The 22236-nt window shown below is 41.3% G+C and overlaps 1 protein-coding gene across 2 annotated transcripts in view; it reads right to left on the minus strand.

Moving 5' to 3' along the window:
* Nucleotides 1–2690: 2690 nt before the first annotated feature.
* Nucleotides 2691–22236, minus strand: part of LOC130174556 (vitamin D3 receptor A) — a 74626-nt gene continuing 55080 nt past the window's right edge. For both annotated transcript variants that reach the window (XM_056384481.1, XM_056384482.1), the window contains 6 exons: nucleotides 19762–19946; nucleotides 17434–17533; nucleotides 16668–16845; nucleotides 14140–14291; nucleotides 13330–13446; nucleotides 2691–12187 (listed from right to left, as the gene is read on the minus strand). In XM_056384481.1, the coding sequence (XP_056240456.1) occupies nucleotides 11934–12187; nucleotides 13330–13446; nucleotides 14140–14291; nucleotides 16668–16845; nucleotides 17434–17533; nucleotides 19762–19946 (986 nt within the window). In that variant the 3' untranslated portion in view covers nucleotides 2691–11933. The remainder of the gene's footprint in view (nucleotides 12188–13329; nucleotides 13447–14139; nucleotides 14292–16667; nucleotides 16846–17433; nucleotides 17534–19761; nucleotides 19947–22236) is intronic.

The following is a 22236-nucleotide window of genomic DNA, read 5'->3' on the forward strand; positions in this document are numbered from 1 at the left end:
ATGGAAAGCTTCACGAAGTTTCAATATCATTTAAGATTATGACGTTTGTAAGATTTTAGTTAATGAGTTTACGTGTGTGTTCACGCCTCTGCATGCCTGTGTGTGTCAGAGCTGTTTCCCAACATGGCTGCATCTGTAATTATGCAGGAATGTGACTGTAGAGACACTTCAGACGCTTTGGCTCTGTGTCTCATCCGTAACTGTAACTCTCTTTATATGAGCTGTGAAAGCCAGTGATATAATAGTCAATCAACACACAGCAGCGTGAGCCATTAGCATCTGGTCGGCGGTCTGAGGAGAACTTAATATGGGAGAAACAGTTATTACGAAAACCGCAATGAGCGCAATATAGTGGAAGTGTTGATGGCTGCAGTTTATTTCAAGCCTGAGAACACAGTCATCAAACCATGAGGAGATGTGAAATTAGCGTAAACAAAGGAAAATACTCACTAAGCTGATATCAGTCAAAACCTCTTTGTAATGTGATTGGTCTAATTAAAAGCTAACCAGTCAGTAATCACTCAAACATCAGCTTTCCCCTCTCTTACTATCCTTCCTTCTTGGTCTCTCTTTCCAAGAAGGAAAGAGGACATCTGCATGTGAGGAGCCTCCTGCGCGGTCACATGGAGGAGATTGCCCTAATGATGTTTAGATGACTCCCATCACAGACAGGCCCAGCACTCTGTCATCCTCCCGCTTCCAGGGCCTGGGTCATGCAGGGGTTTGCAAACAACTCTTCGGACGTTTGTTTCATCCCGCTCGGAGGCCCGGTCGGGTGGGGGTGGGGGGTTATCATAACACAGCAAATTAGTAAAGTGTCAAATTTGTCTGTAATCAAAGAATCGTCTGAGATGATTATTACACTTTCAGACGTCTGAGCTCGGCAGCTCTTGTTGAGTTATTCTCTGTCAAACCCCATCTATCATGCACTGTGCATCACATCTTCTTCTCTTCCCTTTCATCGTGCCGCAGCGGATGTCTTATCAGAAGAGAGAGGGAGGGGAGCGAATGTCACTTTGTCTGTTGTTGAAGGTCTAACAGTGATTTGTACAGTACTTGCGTCTGTGAACAGCTGTGGGCGACACTTTTGAGTGCAAAAAAAAAATGTAAATATGAAAGTTTAATTAGAGATACAGTTCTATTTGATTAGAGGAAAATTACTCCAACAATACCTTTAACCTGAACTCATGAAATGTTAATGTGAAAATAAACAAATATCAGTTTTGGCTGTTTACTCTCAAATACTCCTTATACACATTGAGTTAAATTGTGTCATAACTAGTGTATGAATTTGCGAGTCATATCATGGTATCTAACACTACCCGGAAGTTACAGTGTGGATTTGAGTTCAACCTCAGAGAGAGGTTATTGTTATTTGATGGACTTTTAGAGGCCCGACAGGGTTAAAGTATTCACACAAAAAAAACCCCTCAAACTTGAGACAAGATGTGAAATAAATAAACGAGTGGTCCCAGGTTAGGAATCACTGCCATAACACACACCCACAGTATTAGATATTACTCAGAGAAAACAGATGGAGAGAGTCTGAATGCGGAAAAATGAGGTGAAGTGAGAAAATTTAGGATTCAGGATTCAGACTAGGGTTCAGTTTGAAATTCAGTTCAATCCAGAGAAGCTGCTTATTTGAGATTAAACAGCTTAATTTCCACGATTTATGTTTTATAGAACAAGTCTGTTCTCCAATATCACCCGTCTCTCAAAATCGGAAATTTTGTGGGTTTATACTTTTAATTAAATTTAAGAATTCAAAATTGTGACTTTGTGAAGCCATGAAATAGAAAACCATGGGTAGTGGTGCTTTTTTTGTATGTGCATGAACACTGTCGCCCACAGAGACCCCTTTCTAGAAGTCCATCAGTTGTTCATGACTACAACAACATCTTAGTGCCCTCTACTGGCCACAGGGGTGTATGTGCACGTTCAACCACTTAATAGTTCAGTTCATCGAGTAAAAATGACATCAACTATATGAAACTATGGGGGGAAAAAATAAATATAAACATATGAAAACAAAGGGAAGCCTGAGACTGATGTATACTGTAAATCAGTGGTCCCCAAACTAAGGCCCGCGGGCCGGATACGGCCCGCCCCCACATTTGGCCCGGCCCCCTGAACTATTATTATTTATTTCATTAATAGTGTTATTATTTATTTCCTGACTTTTTTTTCTGTGAAGAACCCGGAAAGGGTTATTTGGTTATGTGTGGCTTTCTAGAAAACAATAAATTTTTACGTTTAGGCACCCCTGCGATCGTCACACTTTTTCTGTTACAAACTGAACCCGGCCCCCCATCAGAGAAGGGAAAAGTTATGTGGCCCTCACAGGAAAAAGTTTGGGGACCCCTGCTGTAAATAATTAACTAAACTCATATAGATATATTCCTCATACCGTCTTCAATAGCTGATGTGCAGGGATCAGGTTTTGTGTCTTTTTCTCTGTGCATTTACAAAAATTCCCCATTTTGAACTTTTTGGAAACTTTAACAATGAGGTTAAAAGAACTTCACTTGTGGTGCTGACAGAATATAAAATTACATATAATTATTTAAACAACAATGTGTCTTTCCCGGAAGAAATGTCCTATTTTGTGACTTAATCTCCAGCATTTAGAAAACAGTCCATGGATTATTAGGAGGGATGGAGACATTATTTCTGAAGACAGACATTACTGATTTTTGATTGTAATTTTTTTTAATGCTGTGAATGTGATATATTACATTCTGTTTACACACATATCTCAAAACCAGGTTTTTCATAATTTGGGTGAATTTTAACCTTATTCTCTGCGATCCACGTGTCTTCTTTACACCCAACAAACCAGACTTTCAGACAGAAACACAAAAACAACAGGAAGCCGGGGCGGCAGGGGGGGTGGGGGTGTTTTGCATCATTATGTACAGCTGTTTTATTTGTGATTTCCCCAAAACATTATCAGTATTTTACTACATACAATGCATGTAATCAAAGTACAATGGATCAACTTCAAAGAGAAGAGCAAAAAAAAAAAAAAGAAAAGAAAAGAGCAACACAAAAAACAGGCGGTGATTTTAACCACGAAGAGAGACATTGGTTAAGGTACTATATGTATAACACTATTTATTCTCATATAGAGCTGCTGATGCTGCCATCAACAGCGATGCCATGGCAACTGTTTATGTTGAAAAGACGAGTTTCTGCTAGAAGCACTGAGGTCTGGTGAGTTTTACTGCGATGTGGTGTGCATGTGTGAAGATAAAGGTTCTTATCTTGGGACTCTACTGAGATCAACTATGATTATAAACGTTTTGTTTCTTTGTGTGTGTGTATTCTCCTAATGATGAGAGCAGGTCGTGCTATGGGAGGTCACAGTCTGCTGGACATTCTGAGGAAACGAAATTAAAGTAAGTCAAATTAAATAAAATCTAGAAGTTTCATTAGAGGGGGATTTTTACTTAATCGTTTTTAGAAAGCAGGATGGCGTTACAAGAAGCGAGTGTCACTGAAGAGCCAGTGAAGGGGAATAAATAAAAGCACTGAATGAACCAGCAGACAGCAGACTCTGACGTAGCACATCCCAGTCACACGCACCTCCCACAAGCAAACTACTGTTGATACAACAATTGAAGAAACTAACAAATGTGTGGATATGAAGAGAGGAAAAAACAGCTACTAAAACTCAATGAAACTGTCTTAACATCAGTAATACGAAGACGGACCGTCCTGTATTCTGGTTTAAAACCCCTGATATTGTCCCAAAATAAGGCTGTGGGTTCTAGGCACACCAAGGTTCAACTGAGCTGAGCAATATGTGCATTTATGTTTATTATTTTTTTTAAAAAGACATGAAACTTTCTGTATGTACTGAATGAATTAATGTTCAATTTATTTCTAACCACCTGGCTACCCCAGATCTTTTTTTATATATATATAGATTAGAGTTTTAAAAAAAAGAGAAAAAAAAGAAAAAACAAACATGATGACAATAAATCATTTTTCGACATCACACGTTTTGCAGAGCATTTAGAGACAAAAACACAAGTGCATCATTGGCAAAAACTGCTGGTGAGGGAGAAAGAAGTGCACACAAGTGTGCGTTTTGTTTGTGTGTGTGTATGTGTTTGTGTGTGTATGTGTGTGTGTGGGTGTGTATGTGTGTGTGCCGTGTTCAGTGTCTTGTATTTTTCAGTCAGTCAGTATGAGTGTAAGTTTGTGTTCGAGAGCAGCTGTTTTAAGTGCATGTGTGTATGAGCAAGCGCATATTCAAAGAGGTAGCAGAGAAACGCAATCAGAGCGACAGATGAACGACGACCATCCATCTGTCGCGACAGTAGAAAAGCTGACTTTCCATCTACTTGCTCTCCTCAGGTTCAATGATTCAGTGGGAGCCGCCCACAGTAACTGAGGCACCTCCCAAACTGAGACCCACTGAAACGTCTGTCAAAAAAAAAAAATTTGATTCTGTTCAATTTCATCTCATTTTTCAGGATAAAACTAATTTCATTTAATCAAAAAATAAGCTTGTATCTGTTTCAAATTACTTTTTTTTTTTTTTGGTCATATCCGCAAATTGGGTGTCACCTTTTATTATTTCCTCCTTTTCCCAAAAGGACATGAATCCGATACGATTTCAACACAATAAAACTGCATCATTAAAATATCAAATACTTTAAGATCTGATTAAACTCATTCAATCTGTGAATTTCCACATCTGTCCAAAGCTTTTCTATCAACAGCAGCTGATGGTAATAAATGAACCTTAGAGGAGCCTCAGCTTCCACATGCTGTGAGCAGATACGTGATTCGTTAAGTCAGTATAATACAAAGAGTGATCACTAAAGGCTTGGTGTGTCATTCACAGCATATATATTTGAAGGCCTGCTCGTCTGAAAGCTGAGTGAGAGCAGCAAATAAACCAGAGTTAGGGGGGGGGGGGGTCAGAAGAAGGCAGAGTGCTGAGGTTGGGCTAGAGCGGGTGTGTGAGACTCAGCAGAAAAAGAAAAAAAAAATGCACTATTTGTATGTAGAACATCTAAAATGGGATCCCAATGTTACAAACCCTTATCAGACCTTTGAGGAAAGCTTACAGCTAGAGAGGAACACACAGGAAACCCGCCATACAGAAGCGAAGCTGACTGAGGGACAACACTGCACTGGTTGTTACGTCCAGGCCACAGCACTACTTTTTTTACATTTTATGTGTTAGGACAGAGCTAGTTATCAAAGTCAAACTACCACTCCCTTTATTTTGAGTCAGTATGAAATCGATGCAGAGACCTCCCCATCTCTCGTCTCTGAACGCTTGTGTGAAGCTCAAAACCTTCGCACAAGCCTGCGATGTTTTGAAGTGTGCGGCAGCAAACCCGCCACTTTGAGCTCTACAGAGAAGCCCAGAGAACAATTGTTGGCAGCTCGGTGGAGCGCCAGCCATCAGACGGACGCAACAAACAAGTCTTCTGGCCTAATCAGGTGGCGCTTTACGGCAGCGGCACCTGTTGGTTTAGTAGCATCAAAAGTATTTTTGAGGGCCGTTGCTTGACTCGAGCAGGACCGCCTGCCACCGACTCACATCCACTCCGAGGTTTTTATGCTACATTCACATAGCAGGTTTTTATCTCTATCCCAGCATGCTCTGGATAAGCTGTCTCTTTTAATCCTTTTTTTAAAGTCTGCTTTGATGCAGATTTTCCTTTTTGCTTTTCTTGTTTTAATAGCTTTACTCTTCTGATTGGCTCACCGGCCTGCTTTTACTAGAGCTCCAGAGAGAAGCCTGAGAGAGATGTAAAACTACACTGAGCTGGTTTTTGGTTCTTAAAACTACAAATATATCTTCTTATGGATCAACACTTCAAATAAAACACAGGAAATGTGTAATATATGGGCCTCTACAGGAAGTTTGGAGGAATATGCTTATTTGCTTTCTTGCTGAGAGATATAGTAAATGAGAAGATGAACATTAAACATGAAACTACAGCCAGGAGACAGTTAGCTTCAAGTAAACATGGGAAGCAGCTAGCCTGTCTACCAGCACCTCTACGGCTCAAAACTGAACATTATATCTCATTTGTTTCACCCGTACAAAAGCTAAAGTGTTTTTTTTTAAGTGGCTAGCCACTTCCCCTGCTTCTACTCTTTAAGCTAAGGTAATTAGCTCCCGAATCTAACTTTATATTTCATGTTCAAATATGAGAGTGGCATGAATTTCTTTCTCTTTGAGAGAGCGAATTAACTTCACTCCTCTACGTCCTTGTCTTTCTACAAACTCAGTTTATAAACCAAGTTTATACAGATGATAGTATTGAACTCTCAGTACTTTCTAACACTTTTCTGTTCCAGATGCGTCTTCCAGTTTTAACTGTGGCTGAGATTTATTTAGAGTTATGTGTCTGGGGTATATCACAACATTAACTTGCGTATTTGTTGTTGAACAAATTAATCAAAAATGATTAGGAAACATTATATCTGTGTCACATGAAGACTGAAGAGAGTTTCTGGCTGCTATGTGAACGTAGCCTTACTTCCGTACAGAGTTTTTAATATGCATTTACACACTCCAGGTGAAGCGATGCTAAAGAGGCCTCTGATTTACTGACTTTAAGATTTGTAGGCTTATATTGAGATTTTTGAGGTAAAAAAATCATCCAGCATTTGAAAAGAGAAAAAGAGATAAAAAGGAATATACTGTACATGTACACAAAACCTTTCTAAATTAGTGTTAAAATAAAAACTGATGTTTTTTTTATAATAAAATCATGCTGTGACAAAAAAATAAAGAATAATAAATATATATATCTATATATAGATATATAGATATATATATCTATATATATATATATATGTGCGGAAGGGAGAGGTAGTATGTTTGGTTAAACGCAGCGCCAAAGCTTAGCGGCACGTCATCTGTTTGTAGAGACAGAGAGACAACGAAGACAGAAAATACAGAAATGAGGCAGAGATGAGGATCAAGTGAGTAAAGCAGAAAAAACAGCAGAGTGACAGTTAACATTTAGAAACATTGGGATCCACTCGTATACTGACTGGTCTACTGGCAACAGGATTCTACTGGACAATCTTCTTCTTCATACAACGACTGGCAACTAGTTCACTGTATGTTTGACGTAAAAACACTGCAAAGATTGAGGAAAGAGTTGTAGTGTGTCTGTCTGAGTGTATGTGTGTGGTATGAGTTTATGTTTGGTTCCCTTAAAAGCTATTGTAAAAAAGTCATTCTGTAAATTATTGAGGTATCTGTTTAAATGTTTTCCAGCTGAGTGAGGTTTCTGTAAGTAAGGCTACTGAGGTGGAGCTGCTGACCTGGGTTGAGGGGAGGAGGGGTGAGGAGAGAGAGAGAGACTTCAGCTTTGTTTGGGTCCATCTGAGTGCTAATGGCTTCTAGCATCAGCTACAGTCCTCGTGTTAACCGTTAGTGTAAAAATACTAAGTCAGATCCGTCTTGCAGGCTTAATATTCTCCTTGTATGACCTAAAACTTTTTAACCATTAATAATGGAAAATAAGAGGAAAATCAGCGTCCCATCAGCAGCATAGCAAAGTTACATAATTTCACTCTCAGAACCCACAGCTGAGCAGACTCTCGCCCCATCACCCCGTCCTGCATTCCTTTTTCAAACAGATGATGTAGGTGTTGATGTTGTATGTAAAAAGTCCACTTTTTTATATATATATATGTCATTCAACAACTATTCCTTAAAAATGTCAAGAGCTGCGATGCGAGACACAGAGTAGTGAGAAAGGTAATGTCACGCTTTGGGTTAAGGAGGCGACATCTCAGTCAGTCACTGCACACTCTGCCTGTACAGCACGTCACTACATCTGCCTGTGGCGATTCTCGTTTTTTAAAAATACTTTTTTTTATCTCTTACAGTCTACGAACTCTACACAGTCTTCTGGACGTCTGATCCGAAAAGGTTTTTTTTTTTTTCCAGGTCAGACGGGGACAAAGGAGCCGTTTCTTTCTGCGTCGTCATGCATGTCATCACACGTCCAATCTCACAGCAGCCTGTTCCACTAAATCTCAGACTCCCATCAGCCCTTGGTGCGCCACAGTTTTCCATAAAAAGCAGAGCAGGACTGGCTGCCGAGTTAAAGCTATGAAGAGTAATCCTGCTGTAATTGGCTATTGCAGAAGAAGAGGCGGTTAGATGGTTGGGTGACGAATGAAGAGGCACGCCCATGCTGTTGCTGCGACAGTTTGCCACTGGCTAAATCCTGTGTCAGTCAGTTGAGGCAGTGTTAGTTTATGAACACTTGACTGTGTTTGACATCCTGCTTCTGGGAAAGTACATGTAGCTGTTTTTTTGTTTTGTTTTGTTTTGTTTTGTTTTTTATACAGAGCTGGGGACTGCCTTTCCATTAACAAAGACGTAGCTCCACTGCGTGGCTACACATCCAGGTATAACATGGCTGCAATGACAAGTCTTTTGTTATTCCATCAGGAAAAAAAGGAAGGAGAATGAATGCCAGAGTCCCTCCCTTGTCCAAACAAGAAAGGTGAAGCCACATCATTAGTTAAAAAGGGGCTATTCTGTATACACTCAGTTGAACTCAAGGGGGATCAAGGGAAGGGGGAGCTTGTTCATTTGCGCTTGGAAAAGGCTCCAGGAGTCCACTTTGCTCATCTCTGCTTCATTAAAATGACGTCCCAGCGCAGCAAGCCAAGCACTAGCTAGACAGCAAACTCTGACACACATTACAATTGACAATCTTGAAAAGAACAAAAGAAAACAGAGGAAAAAAAAAAAGAAAAAAAAAAAAGATTTTCACCAAAATGAAAAATATTATGGATATACTGTATAATTGTCAAAAGCTTATCGATTGACTTCAGAGAGAGAGAGAGAGAGAGAGAGAGAGAGAGAGAGAGAGAGAAAAGAGAAAAAGACGTACATCCATAAGCCTGGAACGCACAGAGGGGACACTTCCTGTGGTGACACACTGAGTTGCTGGGCGCCTTCAGAAAAAGGCTGCCAGACAGTTAAGGATGTTCACACACCGATGTTTGCGCGTGTAGATCGTGCGTGAGACTCAGCCAGTTGGAATGCTCTACACAACAACCACCACTGGGAATGTTCAGTCACGTGAAAAGCCTTTTGCAAATTACGACACATTAGGTTTCTGAGTCCCATCGTTGCACTAATGTTCATTTCGGTTAAGAGCTTATCATCCAAAACAGGGTTGGACCAATGCTGGCCCTTTCATTGGGGGACTATATATTGGCCAGATTGTTTTTCATTTGGGTCGGTCTGTGAAAACCTGCTCTTCTCTTCTGTCTTTTGTCGATATGAAATTGGTCAAATTTTCGAAATTTGTGAATATCGGCTCCCAAGCGCTTCCTGTCGGAAATATCAAGCTTGCAAAAAGCCGTACTGGTCAAACCCGAGTCCGACATTTTTCTTCGGCGCTCCCTGAAACAACTCAGTCACTTCAACCAGGATTGCCACCTCTGTGCATTCTAGTTAAATACAACATAAGAGTCCATCTCCTAATTGCATATAGTGCTGTATTTCCAGAGCATCTTGCCATCAACAATTGAATTCTCTTAGTATTTTGCCTACATTAATCTCTAACTATGTACAGACTTAGCAAGTGGTATTTACAAAGTTTGTCCACAAGGGGGTGATCCAGGCCTGCGTGAGGGGAGAGCATGCACCGTGTCAACAGAAACGTGATATGATATGTAGTGATGTTGAAAAGTAACATCCTAAAACCTCGCTTATGCGGCTGGTGTTGAAATGATATAAATGTGACAAAACGGCATGAGGCTTGATTTTATACTGAATATAAAAAAGTTCTTCTTTCTCATGTTTTTACAACTCTGTCCTGCTGTTAAGAGCATCTGAAGGATTTCATTCCAAAAAACACTATACAGGCTATACAATGTTCAACTACTGTATATTGCTACCATTTGTAGAATATTCACTTTGCCCTGAAGAAAGAAAAACAAACTGAACTTAAGGCTGATATTAATCAAGCAATGTTTTAAACACAGGGGATTCTGTGTTTTTCAAAATGTTGCCATTTAATGGGTATGTCAACTTTGACTGTAATGATCTGTAATGCATTGTACGATAATGCAAACCGTTTCATAAGAGGAGTTTTTTTTTTTCTTTTTTTGTTGGTTTTTTTTTTTGTGTTTTTTTGAACAGAAGCTTAGGAATGAAAATATTGTAGTAATCCGTTTTAAAAAGTTTCACTTTTAGCTTACTTATGCTGTTATTTAGTATGATTAGAAATCACAGTGATGCCTAGAGCTTCAAAAACAATCTCCGTCTCATGATTGTAAGCTTACGCCACACACACCGTAAACACCAAGTACACAATATCATCAGACAAACTTTTCCCTGAGGCAACAGCCGGTAGTTGGTTTTCTACCCAACTATCTAGCTCTAACTGTCTTAGCAGCAATCTAACCAGCCGGACAAATATTTTTTTTTTTTTGGATAATCGCTATCCACGAAATATGACGTTGTGTTTGCGTATGTCAGTCTACAAACTTCACAGGTCCAATAACGACAAAAATCCAACAGTGAAGTGCTTCCCTGCACTAAACCCTCAGTCAGAGCCTGTACACACACCCCCTTGTGGTCCATCAATATTCTCATATACTGTACACACATCACAAAAATAGAAGGACTCCTCGCACACTTCTCAGCGCTTTCTTTATGCGTGTATACATTTGTCTTTTGAAAGAGTACACATACACACTCAACTGAGGAGGGGCCTTCGAATCCTCTACATTATACAACACTCAGAACTGTTTGCCTCCGTGGAAGCAACCATGTTTTGCTCTCTTAAATATTTCTATATATATATATTTATATATATCAGCTTATACGTATCATTTATATTTATATAGCATTATACATACATTCTTGTTTTGTGAAATTCCCTTTTGTCTTGTGAACAGGGAATTCCAACCGTAGCATCTCCCTCCATCTACCAGATCTCCTTTACTCATTCCTCCGAATCTCACCTTTCCTCTCCCACCATTCCTACGCTGAAACATTCCTACTTAAAATTCCTTTCTTCACTTCATCGGACCATCTGAGACCTCGCCTACACAGATACACAGGGCTAAGCAGGAAAACACACCCGCCAGACTCCCATCTTCACCGAGTATTTTTAAAAACCAGTGAAACCAAGTATTATTTCCATTACATTACTGTAAGCTTGCCCATGGCTGGCTATGCGGATGTTTAATATATTTGGATGTATTTGCTGTCAAACAAACTGCAAATCAACAATAGTTTATAGCTATCTAACACTAGTGTAGTAACATGGCTAGCAGTTTATCTGTACCTGCAGTGCCAGCATGGTTAATCGATGTAAATCTGTGTATCTATACCTGTCTGTCGTCACGATGATGTGAACATGAAGCAATGTTATGAGGATGACGGTAAAAAAAGGGATGTGGCGGTCACATCCGTCGAGCTGTCTCCGCTGTAAAAAAATAAAATTAAAAATTAAAAAAAAATATGGCAGGAATCTAGAAGTGATGTCTGGGGAAAGGTGATGAGAAAAGGCAAATCTGGAGTTTGTGGATCGTGGAGAGGATCAGGATGTCCAGCTGTTCCAGATGTCAGTGTGTCAGGATATCCGCGTGACCTAATGAAATGTAATGCGGTACTGTGTTTGCAAACCCTATCCGAGCGCTGCAGACATCCACAGCGCATTCAGGTGACTTGAACCCTGATCTGAGTCTTGCTCCTGGAGGCCAGGAGGAAGAGGAGGAGGGTGGGCCAATGATGAAGGAGGTGAAGGTTACTGTCTACCTATCTGAATATTAATCTTTCTCCCACATGTCCAGGGATGTATCAAGGCTGGGGTGTTCTCGGGGGGAGGGGGGTGGGGGGTGGGGGTTGTTTAATCATCCTGTGTGTGATGAGGGTGTATTTGTTTACGTGCTTGCTTCCTCCTCTGCTATGACACCTCGCTACCAAACACCTCCAGCACCAGCGGGGTGAGCTGCATGCTGTGCTCCGGCTGGAAGGAGAGCGAGCGGTACTGCTTGGAGTGCTCCTCGTTCAGGCTGCGCAGGTCGGCCAGTTTCTGGATCATCTTGGCGTAGAGGAGGCGTCCGCCCGGGTGGTTGACCCGGATGTAGGCCTGCAGCGCCTCCGACAGGCGGTCCTGCAGCTGCTCGATGCGGGCGTGGTCTTGGACACCTGGACGATCTGCCATCGGAGAGACGGAGGAGGTGGAGCGTAAAGAGGGAGGTCAAAGAGCCAAGGAGCAGGCAAGCAGACAACCAAGCAGAGAGGGGCATGGGGGGGGGGTGACGCGGGTTGAAGTTGAGGTGGATGGATGGAGAGAGAAACGACACGTTCACTGTTAAACTTCATGTAACTACATTTAAAATAATTAAAACGGATCACACAAAACTGTATATACTAATGTATAATTTCAGCACACACCATAAACACATCACATCTACTTTCTTCTTTTCTGTTTGGTTGTTGGTCGTTCTGAGCTTTAGAAAAAAATTAACTGATTGTGTGAAACAAAATGTCTGTGTCATGCTGCCCTTATTACTAGCGGTTACAGTTAGCACTAACTACTTATGCGGATGATATGAGGAAAAGAATCGATTGATGATTGAGATTTGCATTTTAGGCTTTGGCTGAAAATAAAAAAACTTGTTTGAAACGGAGAGGATTTGTAATTAAGTAGCATTTTGTGATATTAACCAGAGTGTACTTAGTTTTTTTTTATGCTGTTTAATCATTGGAGATACTGCTATCACTGACAATACGACTGCGTGTTCTCATGACTGACACAAACTGCATCATGGGGGTCAAAGGGTCAAGGAGACTCGCTTCATTTCTTTTATGTAGAAAGTTTAGGTGCTTTGACTGCAGTGGAATAATGTTCCTCCAGCCTTGAGGCAGGAGGCTATTCAGAAACTTTGGATACCCCCCGACCGAATGACTCAGATTAGTGTCAGTGAAAACAAACAGCCTTTGAAATACAGATAGAAACGAGCCTGCGTCACATATTCCTGAAGCAGCCTTGCCGCCCGATGGCCTCATTCAGTGATTATGTTCAGTCCCTGTTCTTCAACTCGTCATTGAAGCCTCGCAAACATTTCATTTCTGTCGTCAGTGAAAAGCTTCTTCATGCGTCAAGCACATATTCACATTTTGGTTCAATCAACCCAAACCCTATGCTGCACTGTTCGTACTTTGATGAAATGGTGTTGTTAGTAGACAGCCGACATTCTCACTTAAAAAAAAAAAAAAAAATTTTAAAAATGGCTCAGCTGGTAATGCACTTACGCCATCAACACACAAACACACACACACAACAGGAGCAGTACCTGGGGAGAGCAGGCAGATGGCCATGAGCAGCACGTGTTCCTCTTCGTGCAGGTTGAGCTTCTTCAGTCCGACCTGGAACTTCACCAGCGGCTCCAACAGCTCCAGAGTGTGACCCGCTACAGAGGACCGAGCGAACACAGACGGTTACATCCTCTTGCACCAAGGCGGGGAAACATATATTTGTGCTTTCCTATTGGCTTATGAATGAGAACACACTTTACACAGCCGTGAGCTCCAGTGAAGAATCACTGCTCTCTCTCTCTCTCTCTGTGTTTACAGAGAACATCACTTCCTGTCCTGCATGTGTGAGTGAATAAGCAGCGAGTGTGTGTTTGTGGCCGCTTTATTGCTTCCATGAAAACACCTGAAGTCAAACCTGAAGTGAAAACCTCATAGTAATGTGCAAGTGTGCGTAGAAAAAGCAGTGCGTGGGTGATCCTTGTAAGTCTCTGTTATATAAGGTGGGAAAAAAAAAAAAAAAAAAAAAAACCCATCACAGCCGTGTCATCAGCTGCAACAATGAACACATTTCTCTCCTTGAGAGTGTGCACACTCGTGGGCACAGTCACATTTTACCCGTGCAGTGCTCGATGTCGCAGCCTCCATTGAAACTTCCAGAGCCGTCGTTAAACGAGGAAAAGACGGAGAAGAGGAGCATACTGAGAGAGATGTGTGTGATCAATAATCACAGTCATCGCGCTGTGACTGAGCAGTCGTGTGTATCGGAGTCCAGACATGTCGCTGAGCTGTGCGTGTTTATGTAAGTGCGGTTAAGACACAGCTGTAACGGTGTGTGAGATGAAACAAACCCTTTGTAACGTCACTGATGCAGTATTTGAAGTCGGGTCCTCCGCAGCTCCAGGACATGTCCTCCAGACTGAACGACTGGTTGGAACGCAGCATGATGATCTCAATGGCACTTGACTTCAACAGAGCAATCTGGTCCTCTGCCGTCAGCTCTCTGAACACACACACACACACACACACACACGCGCACACACACACACAGTCACAGATGCAGTATGAGCTACTGCTGAAACATCTCTTAATGCTAACATTGGCTGTACAGCAATAGCAAAACGTACAAGTAGCTCCTTCAGTGACCATGAAAATGCCAGAGAATAACGTTTTATAATGTCTATTTTGTTAAAGAGGAGTTTCAGATAGCAGTCACAGTGGAAGCAGAAAAACAACTTCAAAAACTTTGCTCAAACAAACAAACAAACTCAACTATTATTGCTGGACTTCACTGTATAGAGACAAATGTGGAGCAGACAGAAACCAGAGAAAAACACAAGAAACAGCTGGAGTTTCCATATGTCAGAGCTGTCACACACATGGAGTCGGTGTGTGTGTGTAAATTACCGTTCTGTTACACCCGCAGATAAACACTGAATGAAAAAAAAAAGTAGCTGAGATTCACTGAAAACAGGTATTTATCTCTCCGAGAGCTGTCCTTAACCACCTACAATTGTGTGTGTGTGTGTGTGTGTGTGTGTCTATGTGTGTGTGTGTGAGGGAGGGAGGGAGGGAGGGAGGGAGGGAGACTAATAAGCTCAGCATGCATACTGAATGTATTATAAAGTTACTGTAGCAACAGCGTTTCCAACCCTTAGCTATGTCTGGCCACAAAAGCACACACACACACACACACACACACACACACACACACACACACACACACACACACACACACACAGTGCAACTTTTGCCCTTAAGATAATTAAATAAATAAGATTTTGTCATCTCGTTCATTGATTTCATGCTGCACAGAACGGCCTGCTCTTTTCTTCTCTTGTATTTCTTTTAAGTAAATACTTAAAAAAAGGTCCAGTTTGAATCACTGCCATGTTACAGCATTAAAAATAGTCAAATCATTTTTAGATAGCGATGCCTGTCAAACGCTTCGAAATAAAGAAGAGGGATATTAAGGTCTGAATCTTGAAATCGAATGCTGTTGAGTTATACAATCCCCCCCCACCATTTATTAAATGAGAACGTGGGGATGAAATCAGTGAGGGATCGCACATTCAGCTCAACACGTGCTTCTCAAATTAAGGCCCAGGGACAAGACGAGGGCCGAGGTCTAATCAGAGTGAATCTGCCGCTCCAGGGTGAGAAAATATGAGAACCTGCAGTCGATGCATCGAGCTGCAGAGAGCTCCGTGTTGTCATGTATCTGCAGCGTCTTCAAGGTAAACAAAGAAACCCTGCTACGCACAGCCGACACTTAGCTTCCAAATATTTGAACAATATACCCATGGTGCACTGCAGCAAGGTCAGCAGTAGAATAACTGGATGTAAATACAAGGCTGTCTGCACATCATCTGTTTTCCATTTCTGTTTGCACACACTCATGTATGCATTATGTCTATCCATACAGCAGCTGTGTCTTTTTCTAGTCTTTTATTACACAGTGTCTGTCTGTGCATTCATTTATAAACTTATCTCTCCGCTCAGCATGTATTTATAAAGCTACAGCCTGTTCCTGCGGTTTCTTGGAGGAGCTTGTTTGTTTGGGAGCCATAATAGCATCTCGCCCAATAACATGCCGCATACATGTGGGCAGCAAATCATTGTGCTCTGCGTGTGGGCGGGGAGCTTGTCCAGGCTGTTAGCCTTGGTGTCTGTGTGAGCTACTGGTCGGATGCAGCAGAATTTTAACTAGTCAACAAATTATTAACAGGACTGAGCGAGACAGAGAGCGGCGGCAGCAGCGATGGCGAGGGTAATAACGTTTAATTATCAAAATGGCTGGAATATGACACCAGAGGATTATGGCCAATCAGAGGTGTTTCATGCGACCTATGGGTCAGCTTCAGCAGTCTGCCGTGTCTCCAAGAGGTTTACTTTTTTAAAATGTTTTTATTATCAATCATTCTGCAGATCATTTTACTGATTAATCCTAAAAAATAATTAAAATCGTTCCGTCATGATTTTCCAAAAGTGACGTTTCGTTACACAGCGTCATTTAAATCAAACAAAAAGCACCAAACTTCACATTTCAGAAACTGGAAACACTAAATATTTGGTATTTTTGCTCGATCAATGACTCAAACGAAAGATTTATTCTTTTGTTGTTTAAGCTTTGAATTAAATGAGATCAACTGAGATGCATTAACAACCGTGTAAACACAAGTAAAGCTGACTTGACGTTGTGTGAATGATTTATCGCTGTGGTCAAATTAAAGACATTTTTAAAAAGCTTCTGACTGCGGTGACTCCTCCAGAAGAAAAAATCAGACATCAATATGTGCCGCTACACTGTCCCGACCTCACTATATACCACGTACTTCCTTGACTATGCTCAATTAGTGCGGTGTGTATTTGTTTGTACCTGAAGCCTGGAATCATCTTGGCAAAACCGATGACCTTCTGGATGCTGTAGGACACCAGGTCGGCCAGGTGGGGCAGCATGGACAGCTTGGTGTCCTCTTCGCTGGAGTCCGGACTGCTGGCGCCGTCCTGGTACATCATTAACAAGTTGCTTAAGTTCATCTTGGTGTCCACTGACTCTGTTTGAGGAAGGGATCAGGAGACAAGGGCCGAGGAGGAAAGCAAGGGGAGGGAATGAAGTGATTACAAGGAACACACATTTTGAACACACAGAAATAGCAAAGCGTCGAGCTAAGACAGCAGTGAAGAGATGAATTATTTAGTATTTTATGAAAACACAATTAACAAATTTCATCTTAGAATTTTAAGCTAAAAGAAACAATACAAGAAAAAGGAAACCAAATCATTGTATCATCTTGGTGCAAACAAACACACAGAGTTAGTTATCTGACAAACTGTTTTTGGTAAATTCCTCAAGATAAATACACAAAGGTCTTAGCATATCTGTTAGGGAAACTCCTGTCGTGAAATGCAGTTTCCTATTGTTTTGCTATGTGCATGTCTGCTTGTTTCTCTTGTAATGAATGGGCCTTCTCCAGCAGAGGCAGACACAGTGGGCACAGACTTACTGCTTACTTGTGTTTTTTTTTTTACTCAGTCGATTTCTTCAGGGCTGTGTCTTTGCTAAAGTTAACCCTGAATCATGAGAGCCATCAAACAGAGGAGGAGGAGGAGGAGGAGGAAGAGAAGGAGTCTGTGTGTCTCACCAGGAGAGTGGTTGAATGAGTCAGACGAAGCATCAGACAGAGAGTGAAGGGAGGCGGCTCTGCTGGCACTGCGTGTTACTGGGCCTTCACGCACTGGAGGCTGCGCACGCACACAGAGACACAATTATTAATATCCTCACTGGAATACATTCACAACGGATGGACTCCTGATCCTTAATAATAATAATAATAATAATAATAAAAATAAAGTTTCACATGGATAAAATAACAAAAACAAACACATGCAAACAAACAGCTCCAGATAAAAAATAAAACAATAAGATAAAAGAATAAGAATCTGACTTAAGAAGAAAAAAAGAGGTGTTTGTCACGTTTGTAGAAAACCTGATGATGCGAACAAATGCTCCGTTTGATCATTTATAATTTAAAGTAAATGAGGGAAGTGAGTTCTGTAATCCAAATGTGTGTTGGCTTATTTTTAATATTTACTCAAAGACTAATGTTAAGAGTTCTCCACCAAGCTACAACACAGTGGGTCTTTATGAAAACATCAGTTCACCACCACGGTCGTGTCCTTCTGAAGTAGAGTACCCACTTTATTTATCTTTATCTTTAAAGCACACTTCAGTTTCTTTTTATTCTTCTCCTCTTTTTTTTTTTCAGTCTGATCAAAAATTGTTGCATGGTTTATTTTTTCGCATTAACTGGGCACTTCATCTCGCAGGGGTTCACATTCAGTTCAAAGTGACATTCATGACTGAAAAACTCTGGTATTTACTACGGAAGGGGAGTGTGGCTGTGGCTGTCTGCTGCGCAGTGTGCGACAGGATCACACTTGACACTAATAAATCACAGAGACGGGGAGAAGTGTTTTCAGACTTTCATGTTCCATCCAATCAGTATCCTCCATCTCATTTACTCCGACGACCCAATTGTGATGTTATGGTCACACGGGGGGGAGGGGGGAGGGGGTCGTCGTCGTCGTCTCACAGCACACCTCAGAGTCGTGACGCGGAGGAAGAAAATACGACGGCACTGTCGGGTCGGATGAACGCCTTTGGTGACTCGTGTTACTGGTGCCGAGCAAACTGAAAACACACACAGGCGTGTGTTCGCTGACGTGTTGGTCTGAAATATGACTGTGGTTACAGACGTTATTTACAGCTATCTCAAGATCACAGGATGGGGTTCTGACTGCCTTCACTTTCACACACAGTGCAGTCATTTTACTCCGCAATATGTGCTATACATATGTTGATCAATCGTAAATCTGGCTGTCACTACCGCCTCCTGTGCGTGCGTGTGACTCGTGTGATCTCAGCTGATGCGAACACCAGAGAACATAAATTACGCCAAAGAGTACAGTCGAGTCCATCGTGCTGAATTTTTAGTTTCTCTGCCTTCAACATCTCTATAACCTGCTGGGGCTGCATGTCACCACACCGGCCAGTAAACCAGCCGCTTGTGTGTTTATGCGACGTTTATTTAGAAAAACCCTGGTTCACTTGTAAAAAGAAGTTTATTTTGACCAAAGAGACCAACATGTAGGTGTGGCTGTACCCTTCCAGAGCATTCAAGTTTTTTACACTTGATTCAAATGCACACGCCATCTCGGTCTCTTCACTCTGTACAAAAAGCTGGAGCTTAGTTATCACTGACAGAAGAATTAGTATGATGTAAACACACTCTCCGCCTCTCTAATGAAAATCAAACGTGGCCTTTCCTGATGCTTTAGCTGTAATTATAATCTCCTCCAGTCAGTTAGTATATTAAGTATATTTTTCTAGTATCTGTACTTTACTTGAGTGTTATTTCACTGCACTTATTAGACAAAGACGTTAGGTAAAGAAGAGGCAGAGGATGCCAACATTAAACAAATTCACCCTCCAACTTGAGAACGCAAGTCGAGGTGGAGGTAAACTGACAGCTTGTGGTAGCTGCTGCTTTTAAAGCTGTGGTTGGTCAAATGACTTCTGGCCCTTTCTATAAGCTCTGCATCATATTGTTTAAGCGTTTTATTCTACAGTTTCTACCGTTTCTACTTGTTTGTTTTCAGAGACTTTTGAACACTTGAGAGTATTTTTAAAACAAAGTACTACAATACTTTGACCCAAGTAAAAAAATTTGACTGAACAACTTACTGTCTTTGTATTGGAGTAATATTTACTTCTATACTTTGACTCAATAATGGAGAGAATGCCACGGCTTCAAGTGTCGTGTTGAACCGGAGCAGATGGTATCCATATCCTATCGTGACATTTCTTTTGTTTCGAGCTCTTTAGCGTTTAGCCTCATATTTGCCGCATCAGCGATAATGTGAGCGTGGTTTTGGGAAAGGAGAAAAAGAAAACCCTGTGATGGACTCACCCTGAAGCGGGAGAAGTCAGAATAGGAGGCATCGTAGGTCTTGTGGTGAGCTTCCACCAGGCAGGAAATCATCCGGGCCTGCTCCTCATTCAGCCGTGGCCTCATCGCCTCCCGGGCCGCCTCTTCCTCCTTCCTCTTCAGTATCATTTCTTTCTTCCTCTGAACCTCCTCGTCTGTCAGGATGACTGGAATAGAGCATGGAAGAAAGGACATATTAAGAAAAATGAAAAAAAAAAAAGAACAAAGGAAGAATGACAGAAAGTCAAATAAGTAAAGTTTAACAATGCAAACATTAAAAATCCGTATTTTTAATTATTTGAATCCGTCAGGAAACAGGAAGCCAACAGAGAGAACGCTGCAAACGAATCTTGGATTTAATTAAGCCCACAGATATCACTCGATTGTAACTGATCCGCGCTCTTCTCACTGCATCCGATTCAGCGGAAGTAAACACATGCACCAGTCTAAATGCATGGTGCCACATAGCGTAGTGACACCACGCGCTCTTCACGCTGTCTGCGTTACGATGTTGTGACACAGAGGGAAACACCAAAGCTAATAATAGCTGACAAAGCAGAGGGTGACACCAGAGGAGCTTTAAGAGTATAAGACGGGTGACACGGCGTTTGTGTTTAAGTGATAGATATAAAAAATATAAAAAGATAAAAAATAAACTACTAACATTTTTGGATCGAACTCTGTCAAATCTCGTCATGTGACGGGTGTTTGTGAAGAGTCAAACGTCGTGGAGACCTGGCATGTCCTTTTAACTATAGCTCAACTTCACACTGAACTAGAGAATTAAAACAATTCATTGCTACCATCAGCAGTAAAACAAAGTTAGATTTCAAAACTATGCGAGGGAGATCTCATGTAAGCTCCACTTACTTACCCTCCAAGGTTACATGAAACATACATCTCCTCAGTGCAGCACGCGGAGACGGCCTGTCGTATCTGCTGCCTCTTTATGTGGCTTACGTAACTGGTGTTGGACATTAAATTGCCTTATTCATGCTGCACGAGTAAAGACTGCAGGCGGAGTGGCACAGCAGTGCAGAATGGATTAGGCACACTGTTTATAGTGAGTGGTCTATATAGAGGAGGCCGCCTCGCTCAAATGCCAAAAAATCTGACCCCTTTGGCCATAATAAAAACATATTTCCAGAAATGTCAGAGCTGTAATAAAATCTTTTTTGGACTTCCAGACAAACAATAAAAATGTCTACATCTTAAAAAAATGTTAGCAATGTTAACTAACCACACTGGCCTTGTCAGCGTTGGCATCACAGTATGAGCCCTCCACTGCCCGCATATTAAAAATGATGTTATTGGAAAAAAAAAAAAAAAAAAAAATGCAGGAGGTGATCAATTAGCTTCGACTCCTCCCTCTGGCCTTACACATAAACGTTGACTTATTGCAGCAAATGATGAAAAAAAGAACAAGACAGAACTGAAAACAATGGCGATCCTGCTGTGAAAGCACTGTGAGAATGACTGAAAATACAGCTGTGGTGAGTCGACATGAGTTTCTGTCCGAGTTCGTCACCGAATCTTTTGCCTTTCTAGAACGTTCCTTTGAACTCCCAGCGCAGACGGAGTCTCTGGAAGAGGTCTAATGGCAGACAGCTGCTCTGAGTGGCTCCGTTCAAACTGTTGCTGTGGAGAGGCCGTTTTCAACACTTACCACTGTGTGTTCTGTAAATTATTTTGATTCAGTTTAGCATGAGTAATACACACTATTCCCCTAGTGCAAGATTTGTCTTCTTTTCTTTTTTTTTTTAAAACACACCTACATCTGGATGTGTGCTGCAGAGAGGGAGGCCGCCGATGACGTGAAACAGGAAACATTGAATTACAAGCTGTGACTGAAGACTTGATATAAAATGAAAAACATGAGGCTCAAACGTTCAGTGTGTGAATGTCACATCTGTAACGAGGTGATCTGTACTACTACTTCTACAGGCTTTAACAGTGTATTACCGTCACTGGTTTAATTGAGTTGTGAGATCATACATAGCAAGTGTTTGAAGTTTGAAGAAAGCAGATGCTTCTGCTTGGGTCCTGTAACACTCTACATATTCACATAACTACTATATACAGTATGAGACGTTTACACTGTATTCTGGCAGATGTTGATCTACTACATGTTTCAGAGCACAACATTTCTGTTGAGCCCAGAAAGAAAGAGGCAGGAAGAGTGTTACACCGTCAGTGTTTGATGCCACACAGGAAACTGTACAGAACAAATATAGAAGAAAAAAAAGAAAAGAAAAAGGAAACCACACTAGGAGAACTGGGAGCTTACAAATTCAGAGCAAATATTTACCATTAGATCAAAAAAAAAAAAAAGAAGATGAACAATATTTGCAGAACCACATTTCATATCACAGTTCTTCTTCTTCGTCTTGATACTGTAGCACGCTAAAAATAGCACACAGGAAAGTAAAAATACTGTTCAGTAACAACAGAAAACTA

This window comes from Seriola aureovittata, chromosome 9 (assembly GCF_021018895.1).
Source record: "Seriola aureovittata isolate HTS-2021-v1 ecotype China chromosome 9, ASM2101889v1, whole genome shotgun sequence".
Taxonomy (NCBI): Eukaryota; Metazoa; Chordata; class Actinopteri; order Carangiformes; family Carangidae; genus Seriola; species Seriola aureovittata.